The sequence below is a fragment of the Lepidochelys kempii genome, chromosome 8 (assembly GCF_965140285.1).
Source record: "Lepidochelys kempii isolate rLepKem1 chromosome 8, rLepKem1.hap1, whole genome shotgun sequence".
In the NCBI taxonomy this organism is placed as follows: Eukaryota; Metazoa; Chordata; order Testudines; family Cheloniidae; genus Lepidochelys; species Lepidochelys kempii.
The window spans coordinates 12,801,068-12,820,146 of record NC_136387.1 but is presented as its reverse complement, the minus strand read 5'-3'; the positions used below and the strand labels follow the sequence as shown (position 1 = coordinate 12,820,146).

Sequence of the window (19,079 nt, the reverse complement as noted above, 5' to 3'; positions counted from 1 at the left end):
TGTGCACATCCAAACATAAGACCAAATAGAACAAAATCTAAACAACCCCCTCATACGCACACACACAACCCAGGACAAAGTCAAGTATAAATATATCCCCCCCTTTAGGCAAAATCATAGGCCCAACATTTTCAACTTCAAATTTTGCGTCCCCAACCTGAGAAACAGTGGATCTGAGTTTCAAAATCACATAGCACCCACATTTTCTTCCAAATGAAGTTAGTCCTTTCAACAGTAAATCTCTCAAATCACATACTTTTGTTATTCAGTGTTGCACTCCCTCACCCCCATATTTTTTATTTCATCACAAGAAAACATGCCAGGTTGTGTTCAAGGTGTTCCCCTAATTATTTGCAGAACACACAGCTGGGTCTGAATATAATATTCTTAGCATTTACTTAACACTTTGAATCTTCAAACACTTTACAGACATTCTCTCATTAATCTTGCAGCAACTCTGAGATAAGGTAATAATGCTTACTTCCCTATGTTACCCTCTCTATCTCAGTTTCCTTCTCTGTAAGTATCTTGCCACAGGGGGAGTCAGCAACAGTGGTGGGTTTAGAGGCTCCAGTTCAGCAAAAAACTTAAGCACATCATGCTTAAGTGTTCTGCTGAATCAGTCTCACACCGCTTTAGGTTTGCTGACATGCTCACATCAACATACTTCACACCACCAGTTCTCTCAATAAATGCTTTCCTGTTGCCTGATGATCATTTCCAGAAGCTTCTTTTAAACTCTTGGAACATGGAAAAGATCATAAACAGCCAGTTGTCATGGAAGTAATATGTTACAGGTTTTTATGGCAAGGAACATACACTTGGCACCTACCACATGCATTGTACAGACATAAATCCCACCAAATCTTTCTTGTGCGCTGGATGGAATCTCTTCTCTGCTCTTCCTGCCCACATATAAAGGAATGACAACTGTTTCTAACTGAAACAGCCAACTACAGAAATCCAAATTATGTAGGATTTAAATGTATCTACCGTAGCTAAATGGCTGTGGTCTTCACTTCCTTTAAAGTCAACCTCAAACAAAATGTAAGGTCTAAATTCTAGCTAGACCTGTGCAGGAGCAGAAAGTATCTTCTTTTCCTATCCCAGTGAACAGGGTTGAGGCAAAACACAGGCATTAGTGATTCCTGCCCACATAGAGGGCAGCTGGCTAATGCAATCAGGCATGCCTCATAGACCTAAGGAGCCAGCTAAATTGGCAAAGAGACCAGGATTCCTTCCCCCTACCTTTTTATAAACCCAGGACGAGCATATGCTGCACCTTTCATCAGCAAATATAAAGAATGCAAAGCACTGCCCTTCCCCCTGTAGTCCCACAGGCCTTCTACCTGGATCTGCTCTTTACAGATCCAAAACACCAGTGCACCTTTCTTATACAGCTATGCTTCTATAGCCCAGCTCCAAGGGCAACAGAGAGGAGCAAGACACAATTTAGCCAAGACAATACATGATTTTACTTCTATTTGTGAGCTGTAACTCCTTTTTTCCCTTTCTTGAACCCAAGCAAGGAATGGTAGCTCCCCAACTTGAGAATGCTGAACTTTGCTGACATAAACTGAGTTGGTTATTTTCCACTGAATGCACCCGATGAAGTGAGCTGTAGCTCACGAAAGCTTGTGCTCAAATAAATTGATTAGTCTCTAAGGTGCCACAAGTACTTCTTTTCTTTTTGCGAATAGAGACTAACACAGCTGCTACTCTGAAACCTGAGTTGGTTATGTTTTTTTCCTAGATATTTTCTGCTGATTATAACCAGGGGTTTTCAAAGTCCCCTTCTCCAATTAACACCTCATCTCACAAAGCCCCTATAATAATGACCAGCTTTCTTTGCCCAGATGGAGGATGAGAGTCTTTCAGAGCTATTCCTAGACTGGAGAGAGAGATCACTGCAAGGAAAAGCCCCTTCAGGACACACGCATACTGCCTCCCCAGTGCACTCAGCAAGAGTACAGATTATGGGAATCACACCCATGTCATTCAAATGGTAATGAAAAGTTTAACCACAGGGTCACCAAGCCAGTGTGATTGATAATCCAGGGCTGAGGCTAAAATTGGTTTTGGTTTGGAGATATTACAACTAGGGAAGGGGAAGACATAGAATTTTACCCCAGGGCAGATTCACTTGTATTTATGTTCACATCCAAAATATAACTCCTAAAGCAAATGCTAACCAGCGCCTTTTATCCAGTTCATCTTCAGCTCAGGGACCTAATTCTGAGAAGTGCTGAGCTCTTGTAACTCCTATTGACTTGACTAGGAGGCAACTCCACATTTGTAAACAGGTCAGAGTTCAAATAAATCCTGACCTTTTCCTATATGTAGGGCAACGTGTTCAGGAGGGAGAAAAAATTCCGTTTGAGACTCCATATTCATGTTCAAGTACAAAGAAACCTGATAAAATGAGAAAAGGCCTGTGAATATAACAGGCACTGCATAGAAAAGCTATTCTTAGATCAGAATTTTAATTTTGTTTCAATGTGACTGATAAAAGCATTAGGTTATTATTTATCCATTATTAGTACTAATAAGGAATCTCCTTTTTTAACAAATACGTAATCAGATTTCAATATAATGAACAGATCCACCCTGTTACATTTTGTTCGTTAGACACTACTATACTGAATTTCTGTGCCTCACATCTTGGCTGTTATAAATAGATGGTGATGCAGTTAGGATAATTATTATGGTTCTCAATGTAGTTTACATTTTACATAACAGAATGTTCTAACCAAAATCCCTATTATAAGGGTGGAGTAGAAGAACATGTTGCAGCACCCTGAAATTATTGATGTATCACAGTTGACTTTATACAGTATCTACAGTGAATACACTTTTTTGGCTTGAGGAAAGTTTGGAAGCAAGTTTAATGCTTATGCAAGTGGGCTAACAGGAGTGACTCAAGTCTGGCATTATGCCATCAGGTACTGCAGTCAGTGCACCTTAATCTCGACCTGCAATCACACCTGCCACTCCACCCAGGCATCATCAGAGCAGATACTGTCAGGCATAATTTAAATTAGTGTAATAATAAATCATACACAAAAAAATCATAATTCCAAATTACAAGTAGGAAGAACATTCCTGTGGAGTGGAGCCAATCCCCAGAAGCTAAGGAACTCCCCCACCCGTGGCAGCCAGGAGCAGGGCAAGAGCTGAAGCCCAGCTAGGTTTCCCTTGTCGCCTCACCCTCTCAGATCTGAAGCAGCTGGGACATCCTTCCCCAGTCCATGTGGCTGTCAGAGGATGAAAACCATTGGGAGGGGAAGAGAGAAGGGAGTCAACTCAGGAATCCAGGACATCCCAAACCCAGCAGCAACCACCTTCCCAATTCTCTATGTGCCCAGAATGACATCAGACCCTGCCTTCTTCTGCTTGAATTATTGAAAGGGCTGTCAATTAATTGCAGTTAACTCATGCGATTAACTAAAAAACATTAATCGCAGTTTTAATCACACTGTTAAACAATAGAATACCAATTAAAATATAGTAAATATTTTGGATGTTTTTCTCCAATTTTCATATATATTGTATTGTGTTGTAAATGAAATAAAATATTTGCACTGTAAAAATGATAAAAGAAATAGTATTTTTCAATTCACCTTGTACAAGTACTGTAGTGCAATCTCTTTGTTGTGAAAGTGCAAATTACAAATGTAGATTTTTTTTGTTACATAAGTGCACTCAAAAACAAAACAATGTAAAACTTCAGAGCCTGCAAGTCCACTCAGTCCTACTTCTTGTTCAGCCAATCGCGAAGACAAACAAGTTTGTTTACATTAACGGGAGATACTGCTGCCCTCTTCTTATTTACAATGTCACCAGAAAGTGAGAACAGGCATTTGCATGGCACTTCTGTAGCCAGCATTGCAAGGTATTTACGTGCCAGATATGCTAAACCTTCATATGCCCCTTCATGCTTCGGCCGCCATTCCAGAGGACATGCTTCCATGCCGATGACGCGCGTTAAAAAAATAGTGCGTCAATTACATTTGTGACTGAACTGTTTGGGGAGAGAATTGTATGTCCCCTGCTCTGTTTTACCTGCATTCTGCCATATATTTCATGTTATAGCAGTCTCGGATGATGCCCCAGCACATGTTGTTCATTAAGAACACTTTCACTGCAGATTTCAAAAACGCAAAGAAGGTACCAATGTGAGATTTGTAAAGAAAGCAACAGCACTTGACCCAAGGATAAAGAATCTGAAGTGCCTTCCAAAATCTGAGAGGGACGAGGTGTGGAGCATGCTTTCAGAAGTCTTAAAAGATCAACACTGCAATGTGTAAACCACAGAACCTGAACCACCAAAAAAGAAAATCAACCTTCTGCTGGTGGCATCTGATTCAGATAATGAAAATGAACATGTGTCGGTCCACACTGCTTTGGATTGTTACCAAGCAGAACCCGTCATCAGCATGGCTGCATGTCCCCTGGAATGGTAGTTGAAGCATGAAGGGGCATATGAATCTTTAGTGCATCTGGCATGTAAATATCTTGCGATGCTGGCTACAACAGTGCCATGTGAATGCCTGTTCTCACTTTCAGGTGACATTGTAAAGAAGAAGTGGGCAGCATTATTTCCTACAAATGTAAACAAACTTGTTTGAGCGATTGGTTGAACAAGAAGAAGGACTGAGTGGACTTGCAGACTCTAAAATTTTACATTGTTTTATTTTTTAATGCAGTGTTTTTTTGTACATAATTCTACATTTGTAAGTTCAACTTTCATGATAAAGAGACTGCACTACAGTACTTGTATTAGGTGAATTGAAAAATACTATTTCTTTTGTTCAAATATTTATCAAAATAAATATGAAGTGAGCACTGTACACTTTGTAATCTGTGTTGTAATTGACATCAATATTTGAAAATGTAGAAAACATCCAAAAATATTTAAATGGTATTATATTATTGTTTTATAGTGCAATTAATTGCACGATTAATCACAATTTTTTTAATCGCTTGACAGCCCTAATTATGGATACTTTTTTTCTCTGCTGAGTGTTTGCTGTGACCTCACTTCCCCATCAAAGGATTTGTGCTACCAGTATCATTCTCCAAGCTCCTCTCCATTTTGCCCTGCCTCCTCTACCTCTTTTTTTTCTGAGGCTCAGACTTTAAGTCCAGAAGGGGCCATCATGATCATGTAGTCTGACTTCTTGTTTATCACAGGCTATAGAACAGAGGTGGGCAAACTACCCGTCCTGCCCGTCCCTTGAGCTCCCGGCCAGGGAAGGTAGCCCCTGGTCCCTCCCGTGCAGCCTCAGCTCGCTGTGCCGTCAGCACTCTGGGCAGCAGGGCTGCAAGAGTCGCCGGGCGTAGTGTATTAAATTGCTCCCCATAGGAATGTGCTACTTACAGAGCACCAGGACTGGCAGCCATGAGTACTACACCCTAAGTAGCACATTCCTACGGGGAGTAATTTAAATACACTACACCTGTGTAGGGAAGGCTGTGTCTCCCAAACAGCCTGGCCTCTGCCCCCTCCCACTTCCCGCCCCCATCTGCCCCCCCTCAGATCCATCCAACCCCCCCTGCTCCTTGTCCCCTGACTGCCCCCTCCCAGGACCCTCAGCCCCTAACTGCCTCTCCAGGACCCCACCCTCTATCCAACCTTCCCGTCCCCTGACTGCCCCGACCCCTATCCACACCCCCACCCCCTGACAGGCCCCCTGGCTCTCCCATGCTTATCCAACTTCCCCCTGCTCCCTGTCCCCTGACTGCCTCCTGGGACTCCCTGCCCCTTATCCAACCCCCCTGCTCCCCGCCCCCTTACCATGCCGCTCAGAGCACCAGGACTGGCAGCCATAAGTAGTACACTGTAAGTAGCACATTCCTATGGGGAGCAATTTAATACACTACACCTGCCCTCCATCAGTTCCAGAACCCCGATGTGGTCCTCGGGCCAAAAAGTTTGCCTACACCAGCTATAGAACCTCATCCACCCACTCTTCTAATAGACTCATAACCTCTCTCTAAGTTATGGGGGAGGTATTGCAATCTTTCTCTCACCCCAGTGCCTCCTGCAGGCCAATCTCAGTATGTCTTCAGTGACAGCCCTTCAGACCAGTCACAAAGTCCAACTGAACCCCTTCTGGGGTATTAAAGAGTCCAATATATAAACAGCCTATCTTCCCTTACTAGGATCTTCTGCCCTGATTTTGGGTCCTTTAAATTTACCCCTTTGTTCAGGCTCCCAGCTAAGCTCTAACTCTTCTTGGGGTTTATGTCACTTTACCTGGGACCACACAGGGAACCTGGGCCCAGCTGTTACACGAGATTTCAACCCAGGGACCCTATAAACAGCAGGCACATACTGCTTGATTCAGTTTGTCACCACTTCTTCCCTGTGCCTCTTCCCACCTAGCCTCTTTATCTTCACCCTTATCTCAGGGTTAAGGTTCTTAGAACTTGAAAATCCAGCTATACAAAATACAGCCAGAAAACAAACTCAAGCACTTCTGGCCAGAGAAGCACACATCCCCTTCCTTCATCTGTGATCCCAGCAAGGAACTAACTAACCTGTTAGGCCAGGGAAGTTCCTTTTATCTGGGCCGAGCAGGGTCCTGATAGGCTGCTGCTAGCCCTAGAGGTCTTAGAGGAACAGGTCTCTTTAGCTTCCAAAATAGCTATTATAGTAAGGTCTCTCTAGGCAGGCCCAGAAAACTAATCTTTGTTACTCTTTCCCTTCCTTTTGCTTGCTCCCAGGGGTGGGGATGACATAGCAGAGCAGTAGGGTCTCCAGCAGGGGGCTGTGAAAGCCTGGTACACCCCTTCACAAGGTCATTATCTTAACTGGTGCTGATCTTACTGGTGGGACATGGAGGTGGACTCTCATGTAGCCAGATCTTGTATAATATTAATCTGGTGCCTTTGCTTGTACAGTATCTGACTGGGATGACTTAACAGAATGGTTTCTCCTCAGAATGTAGACTGAAAAGATAACGAAAATGGTCTTTCCAAATGATCAGAGTGTTGCTTTCACCAGCTGAAATTCAGTAATTATTTAATGATATCAGATGCTTTGTCTGGAGGAGGAATGGGTTTCAGAAAGTTATCATTACCCGAGGCAATTTGAACTGTCTGCCAAATTTTCAATCCTGTAATTAGGGGAATTTATGAGTGAAAAGGAGATACGGGGATCCATTGCAGCAGTATTTTAGCTCTCTCTTCATTGCCCAATTAGCTTTGCAGTGTGGGGAGGCAGCAGTTTGCCAGCAGCACACAGGTGTTTTTCTATTACACAGAAGCCTTGTTGTCAGGCCTTGAGAATTAATGGGATATTGAATAGATATTTTAGCTCTGTGAGTTGTAATTCTTGTTTTACTTTAAAAAATGGTTTCACTAAAAACTGAGTGCATTGCCTAGGAAGAATGTATTTGGTTGGTCCAGAAAAGGCATATTCAAGAGTACCCTGATAGCTGTGGCAGAGATTCCCAGTCTTGACAACCCAGCAGTGTTAGATCTACTGTGGGCACAATTCACTCCATCCACACTGAGTGTGATTAAACTTAAGCATTTGTATAAAGTGTTTGCAGGAATGAGAACTTAAGGAGTTGCTATTTTGTTGTAAAAATGGCTTTGCCATTTGCCTTTAGCATAATAACAAATACTGTATTGGGTACAATCTTAATTGGGTTCCTGTGCTTATATCTGTTGACAAATGAGGCCATGGTTACTTCTCCTGGCTGGTACTGGCAATTTTATGGTTTATTTGGAAACTAGAAGTAGTATAATTGTCGAATCATAGAAATAGGGCTGGAAGGGACCTCAAGACAACATCTGGTCCAGCCCCTTGTACTGAAGTAGGACCAAGTAGACCATCCCTGACAGGTGTTTATCTAACCTGTTCTTAAAATCCTCAAATAATGAGGATTCCACCACTTCCCTTGGAAGCCTATTCCAGTGCTTAAGTACCCTTACAGTTAGAAACATTTTCCTAATATATTTAAGCCCATTACTTTTGGTCTTACTTTCAGTGGACGTAGAGAACAATTGATCCCTGTTCTCTTTATATCACCTCTTAATATATTTGAAGACTGTTACCAGGTCTCCCATCAATCTTATTTTCTCAAGACTCAATATGCCCAGTTTTTAAATCTTTCCTCATAGTCACAGGTTTTCTAAACTTATTATCATATTTGTTCTCCTCTGGACTCTCTCCAATTTATCCAATCTTTCTTCAAGTGTGGCTCCCAGAACTGGACATAGTACTCCATTTGAGGCCTCACCTCTACTTAGTAGAGCAGGCCAATTACCTCTCAGATCTTTCCTATAACACTCCTGTTAATACTCCCCAGTGTATTAGCTTTTATGCAACTGCATCGCATTGGTGACACATATTCAATTTGTGATCCACTATAACTCCCAGATCCTTTTCAGCAGTAATACTGCATAGCTGATTATTCCCCATTTTGTAATTGTGCATTTGTTTTTTTTCTTTCTAAGTGTAGCACTTTGCCCTTGTCTTATGGTTTTAGTCAAATTATTATTAATAAAGGGAGACAAAAAGAGTGATATGTTTGCAATAATTATAGCCTATACAGGGACCCCAAATACAGGGAAATTTGAGTGAATTGGCACAATGGGGTTGCATTGCCCAATTTACCGCACAATGGAACAAACATTACATGAGGTTGCTGGTAACAAGCAGGTGTTTTTGGTTTTACAATACGCTGAAGGCTTGATCTCAGAACAAGAAACATTGTTCACCTAAGGAACTATTCTGGTGTGTTGCTACTTCAGCATGGAATGAGAGGTTAGTTAGTAGCTATTTGTCTAGGCACCTTGAGTTGTGGACTCAGCAAGGGATTGTTTAGACGGTGAATCCTTATAAAAAGGTCTTTTCAGAAGCAGTGCTATGTATATAGGCTTCTGAAGAGTTTATTTGGTTGCCAATACCTGTGTCTTTAAGAAACAGTTTCTCTTTAGTCCCTCACTGTACACCACTAGAGAGATGTTTTCTTTAAATTTGAAATAGAGATTTGCCTTTATTTCAAAGCTTTGTTCTCTTCTTTGTAGAAAGCCAAGGCACTTTCTGGTGCTATGTTGTGTGAGAAGCGGATTAAAGACGTGGTCCCTAATGACAACTGGCTGGAATGGATAGCTTAGTAATGCAAGCATAAGTAGAATACCTAACCTCCACTGAACAGATTCAAATACCAGCTGTATCAAGTCAACCCTTTATCCTTCTGATGTAAACAAACAGACTACCGTGCAGTTTACTATGTGGCGGGTCAGGACTTTGATTTTATTTTTCATCTGAAAGACAGCAATCTTCCTAGTGCTCTGCTGTGGTTTTGTTTTCTCTGTATATTCATAGAGCTGTTGTTAGAAACTATGCTTGCTCCAATAACATGGCACTTAGTTTAGCAGCAGCGGATGTTCTTAGTAACTTCAATCCCACGATAAATAATGTATGTATTGATCACTTTATTTATAATAGGAATGACTCAACAAGACTTTCAAGTTAATTATCAGATTTAGAGTATTTCTAACAAATATCTTTTTGGCGTAAAATCTCATTATAAATGTAAAAAATTATTTTAAAATTGATCCTTAAAGGGATTTAATAATGTCAACTTGTTGCTAGTTACATTATTAAAATAGGAAAAAGTTGGTTTCTAACTCCCATTATTTCTGCACTGTCAAGGGATAACCTTGCAGCATTAAAGTGTGCAATTTGTTGTAATATAAGAATAATTGAGGGTTTGTATAAAACCTGCTTAAGACTTCACATCCTATTTATTTCTTATAGATTTCTTTTGAAGGGCCAGAATGAACATCTAGAGGCCAGTACTTCCTCTGTGATATTACCACCATTTGACCAGGAAAATATTGATTATTTGAAGTACATTATTAGTACTGCATTTCAAAGTTCAGACCAGCACAGCAGTAACAATGTACTAAAAGCAGTAGTTAGTATTTTGGATCCTATTGTAACATTCTTCAGTAAATCTTTGCAGAAGTGAGGAGTATGTGCTTAACTTTATTCTTATGAGAAATGCTTCTATGGGACTACTCACAAGAGTAAAGTTAAGCGTGTGTGTAAATCTTTGCAGGGTTGGGACTATAGTGAACATTTGTATGGTGCGTCATGGGTGTCTGTAGACCTTTACAAAGAGAATAAATTTAAGAACCTACAATACTTTTTTTTTCTTTAAATATATCTTTTTTTTCTCCTCTTCATCTATCCCACTTGTCTAATTAAATTTTGCTCCTGCAGCTGGATCTGCATGGATGTCTCATGGATCTAGGTGCACGATCATGGTCTTAAGACTGTAAGTCTTTTGGAGAGGGGGCTTGTTGTCTTGTATGTCTGTATGGAAACTAAAACACCTTTTGGCTGATATACTCTGTGGTAAGCGAGACTAAAACTCTGGTGCAAGACCTGTGGACTTATGACAGGTTGGTGCTGAATTCTGTGGCGGACTAGAATGTAGAAGGTTTTACTGAATGAGGAGCAGAAAGCACCACAAGAGTGAGTGTTGTCATATATCTGGCAATGGCAGGAAATAGCAGAAATCTCACAAAAATGCTTATTTTGTGAGCTTGCTGGCCTAAATTTGCAGACAGAAGAGATGTAGATTGTTCTGGAATAAGCAGCTGAATTTCTGGAGCCTTAGCTGAAACAAGCCCAACTCCAACTTTTTATGGTTCACATGTCTCTATATTGAATAACATGTCCCCTCTATTAAAAGCAACTGTGATGTACAGTGGTTTATTGGTTTATATTCACACCATAGATTGTGTTGAAAAAACTTTCCAGTGCAGACAAGGTAGGTTCACTTCGGTTTTTTTACACTGCAGAGTGTGCAACTCCAGAAGGAGGCAGGGTCAAACAAAACAGGTATAATGGAGCTCCAGCATGAGAGACTCCCAAACTCACACAGATGTACCAAGCCAAAAAAATAATAAAATGGTGTAAGCTTTTAAAAAATAAAGGTGTGTACATTACTGTAACCCAGAGGCAGGGGTGGCTTTTTCCAAAACAAGTTCTGCTGGTTTCATGTGACTATTTAACATACTCTAGTGTTCAAGAAAGATAATTCTTGTTCTTCGGAAACTGCCACGCTACATTGCAGTGGGAGGCAGCATGATCTGTTTACTGGTGCAGAGTAGGAGACAGAATGTTCAGTTTTTGACAGAGGATGACAATGACATTTTGGCGAAGTGGAAATACTCGCTTTCCATTCCTCTACTTGTAAATGTAAATGCTCTTCCCATGTGACCCAACCTTTACCACTTTACTTATCACTCCTCACACCACTTGGAACCCATCACATGCTATAAATGATCAGAAAGATGCCCAGGGGATAGGTAGCTGGCATTGGGAAGAAGAGGAAGGGTATAGACAGATGTTAAAGAGGATGAGCCAGGAGCCCACTCCCAGCAGACTTTTTAAAATTATTTTAATCAAGACTGAGGCTACATTTTAGTAACCAAATTAGTTTCAGTTTGGTTGACTGATAAACTGTGTTCAGACAAACCTGAATTTTCTGTTCAAGATTCCTTACTATGTATTTTCTTCCATTTTTAAGGAAAATACTGATGTTAGCTGATTTACTGCCGTAAACAAAATAACATGGTCTTTTTTTTATCATTAAAGATGTGTCCAAGAAGGTGAATCAGAGTCAAGTAAGATTGTTAAAGTAAAAAAAAAAAAAAAATCATACTGCTAATTAAACCTAAGAAAAATAGGGTCATTTATTACTTCTGAAGAGGGTAGTTTGGTATGGAAAATACTACCCAAATGTGTCTGTGGCCTTTGCTTATTACGTTTCTGTGGCACCTTTTGTCCAGAAGGGTCCTAAGGCCCTCTAAGGACTGCATTACCCACCCCAAAAAGCAGCTGCCTTTCAGGCAGAAACAGAGCAGCAACACAGGAGAACACAATTTCTAGGGTAGGGAGTGACTACCTATTTAACCAACTGAAACTCCCAGGGAATATTTTTTTGAATAGGGATGGTACTACATACCAATGGCTTCTAGTCAGGTAGAACCCTTTATAAACGTAATAGACGCTTGCAGTCTGGAACATAAACATACCTGTGTATCTAAATCACTTCTAGTCTAGTTTTTATGACGCAATGGTGAATTGAGTATTTGTAATTAAAGGTGGAACAGATGGCGAAGACTTAAAGTATTGAATCCATTACATTAATCTATGCTATGCTTCCACATGAATATAATGGATTATAACAGTATAATGGAGTTTTTGCTGCAGTGAAACAGTGCTGGAAAGAAACTAGACCTTGGGAGATGTTTACTTTATGAAGAGCTTCACAGTTAAAGGCGTCCATTATATTTCAGCAAGTCAGGTTCCATGTCAGTGCCAAATACCAATCATATGACCAGTTCAGTATAAAGAATGGTGTTTCTTCCTGCCAATACATTTCACGTGTATGTCCATGCTAGTCTAAGCTGCATTCAACTTCCACTATATACCTTTAGTTGTCATATAGAAACTGCATATTAAAACAAATCAGGCAGATATTAACAAACTCTCTCTTTTAATGTCTACTAATGAAGATAATAACTTTAAAGGACTCAGCCATATTTAAGAATGTTCAAACTTTAATCAGAAGCACAGAGTTATCTCCTTGATAGAAAGAAAAGGATTTAGAAGATAGATGAAATCTCTTCCAAGGGCCAGACTGGCCCATAGCTGAAATCATGTCATCACAATACCCCAAGAAGATGGTATTTGGGAAGGCTGTTCACCAATAATATCCAAATAGGGCTTCTCCATGTTCTGGCTGGATGCTACAGTTGGATGGCTACCAATCCTGAATGCTCATTGCAGCTGCCTTATGTGTAACTCAAATGCAAATGAGGTGGGGTTTTCAAGTTCTATGGCTAACAGAGGAGGAAGCATCTGAAAATAAAGCCATGAATTTCACAAGTAGCAGTGGAACTGTGCTAGGTTCTCCGGGATGTCAGGTAATGTTTTCATTAAATGAGGAATTCCTCGGTGATATGGTTTTTTTAGGCACTAGATGCTACTGAAAAATTCTTGAGCTAGAGTGAGGTTTCAGCAAACGTTTCACAATACATTTCACCCAGCTACAGTTGTGGCTGGCATAATGCTCATCTCCCAAGGAACTCACCTATAACTGGTATAGTATTGATAAGTAAGGTGTTCTACATACAAAGAAAACTCCTCCAATATGCAGGCATTGGGGCAAGGATAAAATCCTAATGAAAAATGGCATGAGACTGAACACAAAAGACCCACAGTGGGCTAAATTATTCCCTGCCATAATGCTTATTCCAATGGAAGTTGCACAACGAATTAATCTGGTCCAATGATTAATGATGAAAGAAATTAAAGGGACTGCCACATACCCTATACAACTTTAAACTGTATTTCCTTTTAACTCCATCTGTAGAATTCCTATTATGTTCTGTGGAAATGACTTTGAGGTGACAGAGGATAATGAGACAAACTAACCTCTGGCATAAGTGGATGCAACTATAGTGCCATTGGTAAAGTTGTTTGTGTTTTCAACAACGCTGAGTTTGCCTGTATGATTTCATGTGAGTAATAATAATTACTGGACTGGAGTCAGGAGACCAAAAGGTTCTGTTCTTGGCTCTCCCACTTATTTTCTGTATAACTAACACTCTAATGTATTGGTTAACTCTACAGGGTGGATGTAGTCATATGCTATTCTTCCTGGAGGAAGAATTTCTTAAGGCAAAGACTGGGAAGTTATTTAAGTTCCTCATTGGGACTTCTTTTTACCACCCTGTCGAATTCTGTATCTAACAAGGATGGGCAAACACACTTCCAGAAGAGTCCAACTATTGGCCCTCTTTGGGGAAACTGACTGTTTTCAATTAATAATACCTAGCTCTTATAAGCTCTTTTCATCATAGAGTCTCATGGCAATTTACAAAAGATGTCAGTATCGCCATTTTACAGATGGGGAAACTGAGGCACGGCATAGCAAAGTCACTTGTCCAAGATTAGCCAGCAGGCCCTTGACACAACTATGAATAGAACCTATGTATCCTGAGTCCCAGTCCAGTGCTCTATGCAATAGGCCATGGTAACTGGAAAATCTTTAGCTGTTTATTCTTGCAGCCTCCCCTTAGCACCATGTCTTTGAGCCTCATAGCTGCAGTCCCTTTCCTCTGAGGATCTTCAAAGTACACTAGGTGGATGTTCTCCCATCTTCTGTTTTGGGGTTGGGTGTGTGGTAAGCGCACTTATTCCTCCCAAATCTGACCTCCAACTCCAAGAAGGCCTTTTCCAGACTAGGTGGCAATGGGCTTACTAGACACCATGTACACCCATCCCCCAAAATACATTTAAGGTAAGAAATGGTTCCCTAGACCTGCAGCGGGAGAGGTTTAAATGCTGATATTTGAGAGATCTAGCACTAAGTAATAACACCCCACCCTTCCAAATCTCAGCATAGTCTCTCATCTCTAAATTCAAATATCCCCACTATGTGAGCATTGTGTATAACAGTGGGTCTACTCTGGGAATGTATTGGTTCAGTGCTGGTGAGGAGGCGGCAAAGGATCATCCAGCACACATAAAACAGAAATTCCAAGCTGCTGGCTACACGCTAGTGATATTACACATTTGCCTACAACAACTCTGCATTGGGGGGGGGGGACGGACGACTGTACAGCTAATTCACATTCACAGCTGAGACAACCCACAAAACATGTTTTTTATTATAATTAGTGCCTGTCAGTCAAATACTTCCCATTTAAACCTATCAACACTTAAGAAGAGCTAGAGTGTCACTGCTGCATAGTTGGCTTACGGCAAATAGCAAGGCGAAATTGTATGGACTCTGGTATATATGTTTAATCTTGCATGCCTCAGACATTACATAAAAATCAATTAAACTGTTCTCAAGTGACCTAATTTTGATTGTTTGATCGCTTTGCTACCATAAAATCTGCTTTTTTAAAATGTTAGTAGTATTTAAATAGTATATTTTAATTGCTAGATTTAAACAGCCACCATGTTAAATAGCCATAAAGTGAAACAGGTACTTTTAATAAAGTTTACACGTTGGGTCTTTTTTAAATGTTCCACTCTTTTCTTTAGATTTCCCTTAGCCCCAAATACCTATCCTTAAGTTATGTTTAATTCTCCCGGTTTGGTTTCTTTTCACTATAAAGTTTTACATATTTTACTACCAAGTATTTTTCTTCCTTATCTCCTAAGGATAAAGACAAGAAGGAAAATGAGGGTCCTCATAATAAGGTACTCAGTGGCTTCTTCTCCCTCCTTGCAGTGTGGAGGATACACTACAAACCATTGCTGCGGTTAGCTAAATTGTTGTTACAGTACTTAGAAACTTCAAACTCTGATGCTACAGCTTTGTATGTATAGAATGAGGAAGCTTCACCTCCTCCAGTTTATTGTGATCTAATAGTTTGGGGAAAAGACAAAGGAATAAAGGAAATCCTGATTCATCCAGTCAGTGATGATTTAACAACTTTTCCAGATGCTCCAGTGACCTTCTGGAAAATAAAATAAATATAGTTAATAGAGAAGTTAAAATATGTAATAATTAAAATGAAAAATTAGGGCAGGAAGACCTGGTATGTGCTTCCTAATTCCTGACATGCCACTTATCCTTCCATCCCCTCTTTATACAATTTACATTCATTTTGCACACCCACTGAATGCCAAATCACTCAAATGTACACTAGTTCACCTCTCACACACACTTACACATGACGTGTAACTGTTTACATTGTTGTTGAATATGGCCTACAGTCAATAAAGGCAGGATTAGCAACATAGGAAACAGCAATAAGGAATACAAAATATCTATTAATGATCTGTTATCTTTCTCTGTTCTTCCAGTATGCATCTGTTTTCCTGGAGTACATTTTCCCTTGCACAGATGCATGCTATTGTTTGTTAAGCTTGCAGTGCTGTGCAGGTTCCTCTTACATAAGCATACTGATCTCTCTAATGGGTCATTAATCCATAAATGTGTTAAATTAATTCAGACATGCAAATTAGAGAAACATGGTTAAAACATTACTATAGTATCAGAAGCTTGATATATTTTTGTTGTTTTAAATACCACAAAGGCCAATTCATGTTATGGACTGTCAGCTTGCAAAACATATTTAACTACATTAAAGATTTTGAAATAATATTTCAGAACACAAAAAGTCTATAAACTGAGCAAGCCTTTTTATTTCTAAGAATTACACACACACCTAAACAATTTATGTATTAAAAATACTCCTTCTTGTCTGAGACAAGTTTCAACATAGAGTGAACTCTTATGGTTCACTCAAATAAAAAAAAAAAAAATAGATGGACAATTAACCGTAGCATTCCCTGCAGATACTGTAATACCACAGCTGAAACAAGAACTTGGTTATATTCTGCATACATACTGGACATATATTCCTTCTCCCTTTTAACATTAACTTTATTGTTATTACATGTTTCCCAGACCCGTTTATCAATAAAAAGCTGATGTAGCTGTGAAACAATGCGCTGTAGAAACCTATTGTTTAAAGTTTCACACCTATCCCAATGTCTTTGTTCATAGTTCATATAAGGAAAATGTTTTCCACCTTGCAACTGGTTTCCCTTAAAATGATAAAGTATTAAAAATGAACTAAAATGACCATCTTGGCTGTTCCAATTCAGGAATTTTCCGTGAGCCAAATAATTTTTACTGAGTGTTACACCAAGAGTAAGTTATCTTAACAATTGCTTACTCCAAGAGCATGAATATTTTCAGTACATAAATGTCTGGAATTAATTTCTTTTATTTTCAGAAACTACAACGAAAATAGTAAGTACAACCCTAATGAGCAAAGGATGTGTGCAGCTCACCATCCAAAATAATAAACAAGAAAACACAAGAGGCCAGGTTTTTAACCCTGACATCTGATTTTGTGTACCCACTTTTGTAAAGTGCACGTATATCAGCCTTGCATATGCAAACAATCTATAAATGGGGTAGCTGGCCATTAAAATGCCCAATCTGCATGTGCAAAATGCATACACAACCACATATGCAGTCACAATAAATTGTTTGGAAAAAATGGGTGCTAAAATTAAACAGACAGAAAATTTGGCCCACATTACCCTAAAGCATCTGAACACATCAAATGATCCATTATTATCTGGTACACTATTACAGAAGTCTTAAATCATCTTCTATCAGAGAAAAGAGTAACAGGCTCTTACAGAAATGCCAGACTAATTAATGACCTTTAGCCAATCTTAGATCAGCTGGACATCCAGTAGTGATAGGAGTACAGATTTTATACATAATACTGGAAGGAGCCTAATGTTGGTACTTAGCCTTCAAAAATAAGTTTTGTGTGTTTCAGATTTCATAAAAGTTTAATGTAGCTTCATTTATATAAGCAATTTTAGGACCAATGCATTCTAAAGTAATTTCCTGGAGAATAACCATATATTACGTGAAGTCTATAAAATTTTCTGCAGAATTATCCAAATATCTTCATTTATGAAAGATTAAATAGAAAAGCACAGATTTTACTGTACTGTGATTCTGCAGTCTCTCAAGCTTCATGTTTCTACACTGCTTATTCTACATCCGGCAGATTGGTTTTATTTTCACTTTGTGTATTTCCAGTATTCTAGAAAATAAATTGATAAGGAACGTTAGTTGATTGGCTATTCATTCTTACATCTATTCAGTTTTATATTCACACTGTTTCTCTGCTAACAGTTTTTGCATTGCAGCACTAACTGCTAAAAGCCGTCAGATTTGTGAATCAATGAAAAATGATGCCTTTAACCATGCCCCAAACTCCTCTTCACTAGTGTGAATAGCTACTAGAGACCCAAGCAGTGTACTCTCTTATTTCTCATTTCCTCCATCAGATCCTAGCTGATAATGAAGATTAAAGCCCTTGACATTCAAGACAGTGCTGTCTTTTGTTTTCCACTTGTCCAGCCAGATCAGACACTTGGCATCAACTACTGGTGTCATGGGCAGGTACGGCCTATGAAGCATTGAACTGTCATCCTCAACCATTTCATTCAATGTCAGATTTTTCCAAATGTATAACATTGTCCCATAACACTCTATGATGTAAAAGCATATAGTTGTGTTCAGCTTTACTCTTTTCTTGACTCTTGTAATATTTGTGCACAAAGATGTTAGGACTCAGTTACGCAACAATTCTTCACAGTGTATATCCAGAAACTAGGGTACCATTGAAGCTTTTTATATCATTGAAGCGGCATGAATTTTCCTTTCTGGCACAGTTCAGTTCTCACTATGTAAATATACGAAAACTGAAAATTATGGAAAATGTAATCAAATGATAATGGGAAAAATCCCTAGGTCCTTAATCAATTTTCAGTTAGCTCTTACTCAGGTAAGTAGTAACTGGCTTTAGTGGGAGCTGACCTCAGTAAAAATGGAGTAAGAACCTCAGGATATGGCCTGTTTAATAAGAGCTGACATTTATACAGAACTTTTCCTCAATAGAGTTCAAAGTGCTTTATGAAGATTATGTAAGCATGACTACCCCATTTGATATATGAGGGAACTGAGGTACAGAAGAGTTTAAGGTTATACTGCGAAGTATGCAATACATTTAAGTTACAGACTTTATAATCATACACTTTACAATGGACTGCAAATAAATTATTTTTTCAGTCTCTCTTACTGTAAAACAATATTTCATATCATTTCATAAACATGTGATATAGCATGGTAAAGCCAAAAAGGAGGAGTTTGGTATGCTATTTGCTTCACTGACATGCCCACAAATGTTGCAACCCTTGTGCTTTCCCCTATTACTTTTAAAGCCTAACCTGTTGGTGACAGTACACATAAGTTAATGGAGTGTCTAGCACAAGAGATGCACATAGGTGCTGGATCATATACAGGATTTACAGTTTGGTTCAATGGCTCTTAGAACCCCCACTATACAATTGTTTACAGTTTGTAAGATATTGCCCTTCTGTTAAATATTGTTTATGCTAAAAATGATCCATCATGGAACAATGCATTATCTATTGAAATCCTGGTCTTCCTCCACACACATAAATGGATTTCAGATAGTGCCTA

At 39.3% G+C, this 19,079-nt stretch overlaps 1 protein-coding gene across 7 annotated transcripts in view; it reads right to left on the bottom strand.

Moving 5' to 3' along the window:
* Window positions 1–14,640: 14,640 nt before the first annotated feature.
* The window catches only part of CDKL3 (cyclin dependent kinase like 3), a 40,182-nt gene continuing 35,743 nt past the window's right edge, over window positions 14,641–19,079 (bottom strand). For all 7 annotated transcript variants that reach the window (XR_012160216.1, XM_073355558.1, XM_073355557.1 and 4 more), the window contains one exon: window positions 14,641–15,513. Coding sequence is in view for 6 of the 7 variants with exons in the window: in XM_073355558.1 (XP_073211659.1) it covers window positions 15,463–15,513 (51 nt within the window). In the remaining variant the exon portion in view is untranslated. The remainder of the gene's footprint in view (window positions 15,514–19,079) is intronic.